The sequence below is a fragment of the Hemibagrus wyckioides genome, linkage group LG05, assembly GCF_019097595.1.
Source record: "Hemibagrus wyckioides isolate EC202008001 linkage group LG05, SWU_Hwy_1.0, whole genome shotgun sequence".
NCBI classification, from domain to species: domain Eukaryota; kingdom Metazoa; phylum Chordata; class Actinopteri; order Siluriformes; family Bagridae; genus Hemibagrus; species Hemibagrus wyckioides.
In genome coordinates this window covers 25,299,259-25,312,141 of record NC_080714.1, presented here as the reverse complement: position 1 = coordinate 25,312,141, position 12,883 = coordinate 25,299,259, and the positions used below count along the sequence as shown (strand labels likewise).

At 40.0% G+C, this 12,883-nt stretch overlaps 1 protein-coding gene across 1 annotated transcript in view; it reads left to right on the top strand.

Moving 5' to 3' along the window:
- The first annotated feature begins 11,243 nt into the window (after nucleotides 1-11,243).
- usp11 (ubiquitin specific peptidase 11) overlaps nucleotides 11,244-12,883 on the top strand; it is an 18,747-nt gene continuing 17,107 nt past the window's right edge. Inside the window, exon 1 of the mRNA XM_058389108.1 lies at nucleotides 11,244-11,451. Coding sequence (XP_058245091.1) covers nucleotides 11,336-11,451 — 116 coding nt within the window. The 5' untranslated portion in view covers nucleotides 11,244-11,335. The remainder of the gene's footprint in view (nucleotides 11,452-12,883) is intronic.

Genomic DNA, 12,883 nt, shown 5'->3' with positions numbered 1-12,883 from the left:
TACACCAAAGTGCCGTGTCGCATTCTGGCACCTGATTGGTCAGAAGGGGCGTTCTAATTTTCTATAATGGCGCCGCTGACGTTAATGCCGGCTGCAGGGCAACACACACGTTTATAATAAATGCGCATTTCAATGCGTTCATGATTCTGCAGGAACAGTTTACACAGGGACTCGCTGATGCTCCGGGTCATATGATATTTAACCCTTGTGTTATGATCAATCTCTGGTACTGTTCAGGTCAAACTGTCGCTGGACATTATTGCTGTTTTAAAAAGCAGAAATAAAAGAAATACAGAAATAATGCATAAAATCCTTTCACACATATTGTTTTTATTTCAAGTCCAAACAGCATACCAAGCTAACATTTGTGATTAGTGTTACTACTAAATTACTAAATCACATTTACCAAAGAAAGTGTGTCTTTTTTGTGATATGCACCGATCAGGCATAACATTATGACCACCTGCCTGATATTGTGTTGGTTTTGCTGCCAAAACAGCCCTGACCCATCCTGTACTGTGTATTTTGACACCTTTCTATCAGAACCAGCATTAACGTCTTCAGCAATTTGAGCAACAGTAGCTCGTCTGTTGGATCGGATCACACGGGCCAGCCTTCACTCCCCACATGCATCAGTGAGCCTTGGCTGCCCATGACCCTGTCGCCGGTTCACCACTGTTCCTTCCTTGGATAGATTTTTGATAGATACTGACCACTTTTGATAGATACTGACCACTGCAGACCGGGAACACCCCACAAGAGCTGCAGTTTTGGAGATGCTCTGATCCAGTCGTCTAGACATCACAATTTGGCCCTTCATCAAACTTGCTCAAATCCTTACGCTTGTCCATTTTTCCTGCTTCTAACATCAACACTGAGGACAAAATGTTGACTTCCCACCCACTAACAGGTGCCATGATGAGGAGACCATCAGTCTTATTCCCTTCACCTCTTACTGCTCATAATGTTATGCCTGATCGGTGTATACTATAATAAATTCCTTGGTGGCATAAATCTAGAACAAAAAACTGAAAAGGAACATGGTTCTAATTAATATTTTTTATTTTTTGTACTGATTTATCACATACAGGCGATGAGCAACGATAGAAGCCTGAGAAATTTTGGAAGGAGCCTCCAGTTTCAGTCCTTTATAACAGTGTGTGAAGATTTTCCTGCATCAGGAAACCTACTATGGCAAGCTTTCACAGTTTCACAACTATGGGATATGACGATATCATGATACGAATATCGAAACGATAAATTGTTCAATTAGTTATTTGTATAGCGTTTACAAAGTTTAACAATGGACATTGTCTCAAAGCAGCTTTACAGAAGTATAGAAACACAGCTTAAAGTTAAGTTTATTTCTAAAATTTATCCCTAATGAGTAAGCCTGAGGTGACGGTGGTGAGGGAAAAACTCCCTGAGATAATACGAGGAAGAAATCTTGAGAGGAACCAGGCTCAGAAGGGAACCACATCCTCATTTGGGTGACACTGGACAGTAAATAATGTAGCTGTTGATAATGTCCTTTCTACAAGACTAATAAAAATTACTTACACCATTACCCCTAACACATTGACTGCCCTGTTTGGCTTTCCCCCTGCTTCAGTTGTACCATCCACAATATGTGGCATCATTGCCTTTACCACCCTGTTGGCTAGGCATGCCATCCCCTTTCAATGCCCCTCCCCCATCACATCACATGAGGACTGGATACGAGAGGTATTGTAATGCATCCACCTTGAAAAAATTAGACACACTTCCAAAAGATCACTGAGATCCATTTACAAAATTTAGAGCCCTTTGCTGGGTTTTACTGAGAGCCTGACCGTAACATTTGGACCTTCTCATAAGAGTCATATTGAATGACCACTTGACCAGACCCTTTTTTTTTTATTATGGCCTCTCGGGAATGTTGTAGGTGGGGGTTCTGTTGCAGTATTGATTGGTTTGTTTCTTGTTTCTCTTCTTATCAGACCTCCTGTCTCATTTTGTAACTGAGGTAATACATTTTATGTCTCAAAAAGTTTCATAAAAAAGAAAAGTAAAAAAATATATATATTAAAAAAATGAAAAACATTAATCAAAGATCAAAATGTGCTGCCGTTACATAACGAAGAAAAATTGACCATTAAAAACATTAAAAATAAATTACAATAAAATACAATTTATTTATACTGCAGGTTTTTAAAGGCAAATAACTTTAAAAATAAAAATGAATAAATAAATAAATCAATAAAGACAAGTTATGTTTGTCCAACATCAGTCGAGGGGGGAAAAGGTGCAGGAGGGAAAAGCGGCTGTTTATAGCTGCTATAAGGAGTGATGTTAGAAGCTTCTACAACATTAAATGCAACTCTAAAGAGATAAAAAGGATGACACACTGTATGTTAATAAATTACAAGCTGTAATAAATACGGTCATGACATTCTTTATGTCAATTCTTTTAAGACTTTATGGTGTGAATTGTCCGACAATAAGTAAATAAATAAATTTAAATAAACAAATAAATAAATAAATAAATAAATAAATAAAAATTAAAAACAAAAATTGTTATTTAACAAAGAAAAAATATTTAAACTGCACTTTTTTAGGCAAAGCAACAAGTGTTTAAAAGTAAAATTGCTAGAAGACAAACTACCTGTAAAAATTAAAGCAAAAATATTTTCAAAACACAAAATATTATTCCCAGATCTATGGCTGTTTTGCAAACACAGAAAAAATCCTCAGGACTGAAATCTTTGTGCATTCTAGTTCCTTCTAGTGAAGGAACGACCGTTTATAGCTGCTATAATAAGCAAATAACAGAAGCTAATTTGTTTAAAACATTCCACAACATTAAATACAACTCTAAATGGATAAAAACAAAAAAAGGTATGACGGATTTGTTTGGTAATAAATTGTAAAAATCGCTGTGACACAAGTAACAGCGCTTCAGCATGTCGGGTTATTGGAAAATGATCAACTTGTGGGTGGTAATAACTTCACATCAAGCCACAGGATCATTTTTACCGTACGTTCCCAAGTGATTCATTCCTTACTTAAATTTTGAAGAGTGTAGGAACATCATGAACGACTTCTACAAATGAGTCCACATCCTCACACCCTTCTCTCTCTCTCTCTCTCTCTCTCTCACTCTCTCTCCCTCTGTGTGTGTGTGTGTATCGAGTGTGTGACCTGCTGCTGTCAGGCCGTTTCATCCTCACACCAGACCCAAATCAAAGCGGCTCCACTTATAGAGCACATTAAACATACATGACAGACGAGGAGGAGAAGGAGGAGAGAAAGATTGTCATCTGATGGATCACTAACAGGGTGAATAATGAGAACGGCTAAAAGAGTCACACATATATCTCTTTTTTTTTTTAATATATATTTACTCATGTGAGTTTTTAGATAAAGTTTTCCAGTAATAATACACAAGTCTGAGAGCACTAGGGCCTATTTTAAATGTCTATTTTGCTCATTTCATTCAAAGTTCAGTTCAGTGTTCAGTCAGCAGATAATTACATTATCACAACATCTTCAGCGAAAAAGGAGAATCTCTGAAATAGCATTTGGTTCGTCTCCTTTTTTTGCTTTAATGACAGCGTCCAGCAAGGAGTTTGTACAAGAACTTGAACTAATTCGTTTTCAAACAGATCTGTCAGAGCGTCGTCTGAACGCAGGCTTCAATAGGAGAGATTAGACATGAAGAAAATCTGACCTTTTGCACAAAGCAGATCAGTATCTCATTAGCTTTGGACTGTAATATTTATAAAACACTTGGAATAGAGACCTTGCAGTGTTTAAATGTTGGATCTCTTCAATGTTTCTTCATTTTAAATCCATTTTTAAAAGCTTCTATTTACTTAAACAGATTTTCAGTGTGCTCTCAGGCTCTCGGATCCCACTGTACATCTAAATATCTGATATATCATTGATTATGAAGTATTATGTTTAAATTTCTGAACAGAATAAGTGCTTACACTCATTAAAGATCCACATGCTAGATTTATTGAGATGACTGCAGTGTATGGTGAGATTTTGTTTAGTCAATACACATGACCACAAAGCCTTCTGAACATTAAATAAAAAAGAAATTTCAGGTCTACATTCTGTGCATTCTGAGCCTCTTGGTGGTCCAGTGACGAGATCCTGCACTCTCATTGCCGCAGCCCGGGTTTGTTTCCTGGGCAGGGCGCTAACCCAGCCATTGAAGAGTTAACTCTCAGTGCCGGTCCCAAGCCCAGATTAAATGGGAGGGTTGCATCAGGAAGGGCATCCGGGGTAAAACCTGCGCCAAATTGAAACACATGGACCAAATGATCCACTGTGGCGACCCCAAACAGGGAGCAGCCGTAAGAAACTAATCTCCAGCTTGATCCAAAATGTTTTATTCCTCTTATACCATAGTAGTTTGTCAACACCAGTAAATTCTGATAAAATTCATACAAGAATGTGACATAATTTGTATTACTTTATATCTACATATAGTGTTGGGGTGGGTGATATCAGGATATTACAAAACATTTATACAACACACAACATATATCAAGATTTAAAAAGTGGTACGTTTGAAAAATAGACTTTTAAACACTTGATATTTTGGTACAAATAGATAAGGTTTTACATTAAAATCTGCAACTGTCACGCGTCGGAGTTGAAAGCTCCATTACATGTCAAGGGTTTGAAACATTGAGGCTGGTGCAAGCAAAGGTGAAGCAGATTCTACTGAACACAATGCGAACAGTCCAAAGCAAAATCTTAAAACAGGCAGAAGTCAGACACTCAGCAAACGGAAGTAAAAAGGCTGAGGTCACTAGCACTCGGGCTAAACATGAAACAAATGCTGTTTATGTCTATGGCCTGAAAACATGACACACAAGAGTTTAAATACTATAACTAATCAAATGAGACTAATCACGACACAATCGGTGAACATCCGAAAACAAGACAGGGGTGGAGATGAGAGGAATAAAAACAAACACATGTGGCAATATAAATAAACAGAGAACATGAGCAGTACACATGCAGGCATGAACTTATATTGTTGGCTCAGCACAGGACCGGGAGGTGGGGAATGGCCTGGGACTGAATCAGGGTTTGGGACATGAACATGAGACATGGACATGGGTATGACTTGCAACAGGATCTGGGAGGCTGCCATTTGGACCTTGGCATGCAGCTTGGATTGGGACAGGGTCTGGAAGGCCACCACAGTGGCCTCAGCATTCAACTGGGCTTGGGAAGCCACCATGTCAGCCTCAAAAGAGATCATGACATGCAGCAGGATCTAGAAGGATGCCACATCGGCCTCCGCAGGAAGCACAGCTTGCAACTGGCTCAGGGAGGCCTCCACATCGGCCTTGGCATGCAGCCTGGCTTGGGAGGCCGCCATCAGCCTTGGCAGGGAGCTTGGAAGCTGGCTTGGGAGGGTGTCCCGTCTGCCTCAGTGTGAAACAGGGCCCGGATTTGGGATTGGAACCTGGCTAGGGAGGCCACCATGTCAGCCTTGGCAGGGAACAGTACTTGGAACCTGGCTTGGGAGGCCACCATGTTGGCCTTGGCAGAAAACAGTACTTAGAACCTGGCTTGGGAGGCCACAATGTCAGCTTTGGCAGGGAGCAGTACTTGGAACCTGGCTTGGGAGGCCACCATGTTGGCCTTGGCAGAAAACAGTACTTAGAACCTGGCTTGGGAGGCAGCCATGTCAGCTTTGGCAGGGAGCAGTATTTGGAACCTGGCTTGGGAGGCCGCCATGTCAGCCTTGACAGGAAACAGTACTTGGAACCTGGCTTGGGAGGCTGCCATGTCAGCTTTGGCAGGAAACAGTTCTTGGAACCTGGCTTAGGAGGCTGCTTTGTCAGCCGAAATGTGAAACAGTCCTTGAAACAGGGCTTGGAACAGGGCTTGGGAGGCTGCCATGTCAGCATCAGCATGGAATAGAGCTTGGAACAGAGCCTGGAATGAGGTTTGTCCTGTCTGCCTCTTAGGGAGCTCTGGAGCATTGGAGGTCACTCTGTCCTACATTTCATGTTTGAAAACTTACTGTTACAAAGCAGTGATACTGGAGACTCAGTAATAAACGTAATAAACATCTCACCATTTAAATATGTTTTTCATTTTTAAATAACATTGTTAGATTTTACTGTGGAGCATCTGCTCTACAAGTTGCTGTGTAAATCATCACAAAAACACTAATGAATTAGAACAAGTGCATTCGTGTGAATTTGTCTTGCATTTGGAATTATTGTCAGTGGTTCTGTAACACCTTCCAACCAATCAGAATCAGGAAAAACAGTGCCACAGTATCATCATCATCATCATCATCATCATCATCATATAACACAATCCTTATTTGGTCATTACTTCCTGGCCTGTGATGCTGATGGCTCGTCGATCTAACTTTATTTATTTAAAGTCATTGTTTCTGCCTCAGCACATGGTATGGCTTATTGTGTCTGTCTGTATAAGCCCAGTATATTTCAGATACACAATAGACAACATAATTTACTACACAGTGTGGGTAAATAGGGAACATATTTGCCTCTGTGACTATTTATTTATTATTATATTTATTATTAATGGACTTTTTAGCTCCTGTGCCTATAGGACTGTGGATATGACTGCAAAATCAAGAAAGTCATGCCATAAAATTATGTTAGAAAGGATCTAATGGTTAAAACCAAGTAAGAATCTATAAAGCTTTACAACTGCGCCACCTGCTGTCTGATAGAAGTTATTTTTTAAAAAAATAATTAAATAATTAAACAGTAAATATCACTGTTTTCTGTTGTCTTCTGCAGAAGTTAAACTTAAAAATGTGGCACACTTTACATTAAATCATATTTTTGCCATGTATTTTAATTAAATTACATTTGAAATTTATAAGATCCTCCAAAGCAAATAATCGAATAAAATTTTAAAAAATAGAAAAATTCGAAATTAAATCAAAACCGATTTTTTTTACAGACGAAACAGAACACTTTAAATAGTAAAAGCAGATAGTTTGAAACTGTCTATTTTAGTGACCCAAAAAATGACGTCACTGAACACCAGGTTCAGTCAGGAAGCTATTGCATGAACCTGGCAAACCCGCTGACGCTATGATTTTTCCCCATGACGCACATTCCGAGAGGGCGGAGCTAATTACCATATGAACGCAACAGTTAACTCCTCCCTTCAGCGTTTCATTTAAGATTTAGATTTGTTTGTAACATGTGCACTTATATAAAATTACGTATAAACATTTACGATACACTTTTGTAATTTTACCGTGTTATATGCGACATCAAAACTAAAAAGCAAAACTAAAGTAAATTAAACTAAAAATTAGAAGTTAAAACTATTATTTGATTTTGGGGTGACAGGCTGAGGGCATGTCCTCCAGCTTTCTGGGAAAAAAGCATGAATTGTACCCCGTATTTATTATGATAAAAAAAGTCATTTTAAAGAGCGTAACGTTAAAAAAGTGTGAGACCCCTTTATGTGCCTCAGAGTGGTTTGGTCCACTGTTCACTGTTTCACTTTTTCGGCATTGTGATAGTCAGTTTTTGTGTAGGACTTGTGTGAAACATTTGGCCATTCCTGGTTGTTGTTGTTATTATTATTATTATTATTGTTGTTTTTGTTGTAGTGGTGATGGTTGTTGTGGTTGTTGTTATTGTTTGTTGTTGTGGTGGTGGTGGCGGCGGCTGTGGTTGTTGTTATTGCTGTTGTTGTGGTGGTGGTGATGGTTGTTGTTATTGTTGTTGTTATTGTTTGTTGTGGTGGTGGTGGTGATGGTTGTTGTTGTTTGTTGTTGGTGGTGGCTGTTATTGTTGTTGTTGTGTTGGTTGTGGTTGTGTTGGTTGTGGTGGTGGTTGTTGTTATTGTTGTGATGGTGGCTGTTATTGTTGTTGTTATTGCTGTTATTGTGGTGGTTGTTGATATTGTGGTCATGGTTGTTGATGTTGTGGTGGTGGTTGTTGTTATTGTTGTTTGTTGTGGTGGTGATGGTTGTTGTTATTGTTTGTTATGGTGGTGGTGGTGATGGTTGTTGTTATTGTTTGTTGTGGTGGTGATGGTTGTTATTGTTGTCAGTGTTTGTTGTTGTGGTGGTGGTGGTGGCTGTTATTGGTGTTGTGGTGTTGGTTTTGGTTGTTGTTGTGGTGGTGTTGGTTGTGGTTGTGGTGGTGGTTGTTGTTGTTATTGTTGTTGTGATGGTTGTTGTTATTGTTTGTTGTGGTGGTGGCTGTTATTGTTGTTGTGATGGTGGTGGTTGTTGTTATTGTTTTTGTGGTGGTGATGGTGGTTGTTGTTGTTGTGGTGGTTGTTGTTATTGTGGTGGTGGTTGTTGTGGTGGACGTGATGATTGTTGTTGTGGTGGTGGTGGTTGTTGATGTGGTGGTGGTTGTTGTTATTGTTGTGGTGGTGATGGTGGTGGTTGTTATTGTTGTGGTAGTGGTGGTTGCTGTTGTGGTGGTGGTTGTTTTTGTTGTTGTGGTGGTGGTGGTTATTGTTTTTGTGGTGGTAGTGGTGGTGATGGTAGTTGTGGTGGTTGTTGTGGTGGACGTGATGGTTGTTGTGGTGGACATGGTGGTTGTTGTGATGGTGGTGGTTGTTGATGTGGTGGTGGTTGTTGTTATTGTTGTGGTGGTGATGGTGGTGGTTGTTATTGTTGTGGGAGTGGTGGTTGCTGTTGTTGTTGTGGTCATGATGGTGGTTGTTATTGTTGTTGTCGTGGTGGTTATTGTTGTTGTTGTGGTTGCTGTTGTTGTGCTGCTGGGGGTGGTGGTGGTGGTGGTTGTTGCTGTTGTTGTTAAACAATACTGAACTTTTTGTGTTTGCATTTCCGGACACTTAAACCTTAAAGTCATGAGAAGAGTGTAGAACTCGTGTTCGTCTTCTCCATGTGTCTCCTGACTGTTCGCATACAGAAAAGCTGTAACCCTTTGGTTCCATCCCAGAAACACTAAACATACAGTTCTGCCATCTGTCCTTTTGCCATTTGTACTTTGATTGTTCAATGTTTGCTTAGTCTTAACTGTTACTGGTAGGGGAAAGTGGTAAATAAAAGGAAAAGATAAAGTAAATAATCTGCATTGTTGATGTTCATTACATTTGTGACCAGTGAGTCTGAAACACACCTGCTGATAACATAATAAAGATACATCAGGCTGGAAAATATCAGCTCCAGCACACATCTAAGATTGTTATCTCCTGACACGACAGTCACTGATAGCTGCCTCTGTCAATGACTGGGTTTCACATGCAGCTTCTATGCCACTTATGCTGGTGCTTGGATATCTTCTTTTCCCTTCAGGGGTCACCACAGCGAATCATCTCTCTCCACCTCTCCCTATCTTCTGCATCCTCAACACCTGCACCCACTAGCTTCATATCCTCATTTATTACATCCATATACCTCCTCTTTGGCCTTCCTCTTTGCCTCCTGCCTGGCAGCTCCATGTCCAACATTCTCCTACCGATATACTCACTCTCCCTCCTCTGAACATGTCCAAACCATCTTCAGCTCTGCTACCTCCAGCTCTGACTCTTGTCTCTTCCTCAGTGACACTGTCTCTAAATCATACAGCATGGCTGGTCTCACCACTGTCTTGTACACCTTCCCCTTGACTCTCGCCGATATTTTTCTATTACAATTGACTATTTGCATGATTAAATTTGGCAATTTTTCACGCCGGATGCCCTTCCTGACACAACCCTCTCTATTTATCCAGGCTTGGGACCAGTGATGCTGCTGCATTTGCTTCCACAAACTCTTTCATCTGGATGTCATAATGAAACTTATAATTTATGTATTGTTGTCTTCGTTCTTTTATACTGCCCTATGTTTGAGTGACTTAAAAAATCTTAGCTGTTAATTATATTGAGTTTTACTAATTAATAGATATAACTTGCAGAACGTTCAGATTTGTTTCAAGTGCAAGTCTAATGGTCCCAAGTCCTTAGTTTCTACTAGACCAGAATTCTCCGTATTTTGAAGTTACTTCTTAAAGTTAAACCTCCTGCTCTGCCTCACTGGAATTCATAGGCATGTGGAGACCATATTATATACAAAAATTCCAACATATTTTTTGATTATCATCGAGTTTCTCACTCTCTTGTAAAAGTCAAAGTCAAAGAAGCTTCACTGTAACTTCAACCATATCTAGCCGATGCAGTAGACGGTGAAATGAAACAACGTTCCTCCTGGACCAGAGGTGCTACACAGAACAAAAAGCAAAATACAGGGTGACGCGGACAGACATAGAGCTAAACTATACTTCCAAGGTGGCGAATTTTTTAAACTAAACATACAACAGAGGATAACGAGACAGTGCAGACAAACAAGACACATAATGAAAAAAAACCACAGTGTTAGACAGTGAGTGCAGAAAGAAACAGGGGCAGTGAGTGATAGCAGCGGAAATAGTTATTTTAGTTAGAATAGTTCAAAATATTTAAAGTGACGTGTGCATGTAAACAAGATCAGTTGTGTGTGTGTGTGTAGTAGTAGTAGTAGTAGTAGACTGACATCAATTTTGTGAAAATAGGACACAAAATCTTGCGATAGAAGAAGTTTATAAAAGGCATATTATTCAGCTAAACTAAAAATCGAAGGAGCAGAGCTCAATTATTCTTGTGGCCTTTTTAAGAACTGAGGGCATGAAGCCTTTATTATCGCCACACACACATTACAGCACAGTGGAATTCTTTTCTTCGCATATCCCAGCTGAAGAAGTTGGGGTCAGAGCACAGGGGCAGCTATGATACAGCGCCCCTGGAGCAGGGAGGGGGTTAAGGGCCTTGCTCGATTGCCCAGCAGTGGAGCTTGGTGGTGTTGAACCCCGATCCTTCGATCAACAACCCAGAGCCTTAACCACTTGAGCCACCACTGTATTTTATTAGGGAGAAATCATAAGCTTCACACCAGTTTTAACCAAGAAAAAGAAGAAGAAGAAGAAGAAGAAGAAGAAGAAGAAATGATGTTCAATGTGAAAACAATAGCATTCCATGCACTAACAGACTTATTCCATTCATCATTACAACAATTGTATTTTATTTTATATTGTATTTGCACTCATCTGTTTTTTTTTACTACTCTGCGTTCCTTAAATTGCCCCTTGAGGATAAATAAAGTGTTTCTGAATGCAATTGAACTGAATTGAACTGAAGTGCTTGGGCCCCTAACAAAACAAAACAAAACGAGCGAACCAGCCACGCCCACTCGGGCACGCCCCCTGGCCCTCACCCTCACCGATGAGGAAGTCGTCATCCAAATGTACTTCCTGCTTCCGACATATACCACTCCGGGTGTTTCTATGCGGCGGTTGACTCTAGGAGCTTTTTCAACTATTTATGACTTATGGTTATGGCTACTAGCAGCACCGCGGCGGCCGCAGAGCCTCCTGGATTGGACACACAGCGGCGAGAGGTCGAGAGTTTAGTCCAGGACGAAGAGCTCCGGCTCGGGGACTGCTGGTAAGGCTGGCGCTACTACCGCCTAAGCACCGCATACTAGCGTACTAAGTAGTACGCTTAGCCGTGTCGATGCGCACTAGTCTGGCGTACTTTCGAGTACGGGACAGTAGTATGCTCTGACTGACGTAGCATACAGGAATTCAACCCGAATCGAACAGCTGATTAACTTTACACACCGTGACTCTTCTCAGCTTACTACTAGTCACCCGAAGTGACTGATTTAATTTGTATTTTTGTTTTTGTGAAATATACTTTTTAAAAAACAGCGCAAATGGGACTGATGGGGTAGCTAGCTGGCATGCTAACAACAAATTGTGCTTTCGTTCTTTCAGGAGGCTTTAGTCATTACAAATGTGAACTTCCTGCTCTTTCGCACGATTAAAAAAAGGCTTTTAATAATCATCTTACTTTCATTTTAGTTTAGTTGAAATTTTACTTGTTTTAAAAACAAAAACAAAGCGTAAGAGAAAGTTGTCCAAGGGTCCTAACTTTGACACGGCTTTAATTGAGTTCAGACATGAACACAGTCAGGGAGCGAGAGCAGGAGTCACACATACATCGTATTCAGGTTCAGATTTCCTTCTGGTTTAACTATTTGTTTTGTTTTTGGTACAAATCCAACTATCCACCTTCTAAATACGGTCTCGGGAATAAATAAAGGTCGTAAATTGTACATTTCCTTGTTGCTGTGGCAACATCAAGGGAGCTTCCATGTGCTTTACACCTTATTACACAAATACAGGTTTTAAAAAAAAATGATTACTCAAGATGCACCACTCTAGAGACAGAGGGGGACAGTACAGTGTACAGCCTTTATTTCTGTAAAGAAGTATAACAGGATAGGAATGAGGTTTTTGCTTGGTCATGGGTTCAGTCCTAAATGTTTTGCTGATCCCTATAGAAGCGCACTACAGAGTGCCACACTAGACCAGAGGGCTCTGGGGGACCCTCGTAATGGCAGCGGTTTGTTTGTTTACTTAATCTATTTACACTTCCAAAGTACTTATATTCAGGGATCCGGGCCCCAACGTCACTTCAGAACAAATCTATAGGAACAGAAGGCTCCGATTAAATATTATTTCAAACTTTATAACATTTAATTCATATTGAAGTTGAAGTAGTAGACTATATATGTACGAGATTATTATTTTTGAGCTGATGGTAAAGGATACGAGTCTAAATAGAGCTTTTTAGTTAGCCGTTTTAATCATTAGTTACTATACGGATATAAAAGGCTAGAAATGAATGCAGAATTTTCTCTTAGGGTTCAGTCCCATATTCATCAACCCAAGTGCACTACTTAGGCTGAAATGATGTATTCTTTTAGACCTTAATACCTTCTGTAGTAAACATCCTGACCTGATATACGAGCGGTCAGTCAGCATTGCGTGGTTTAAAAGAGCTTTTCAGATTAAGCCCTAACATCGGCTGC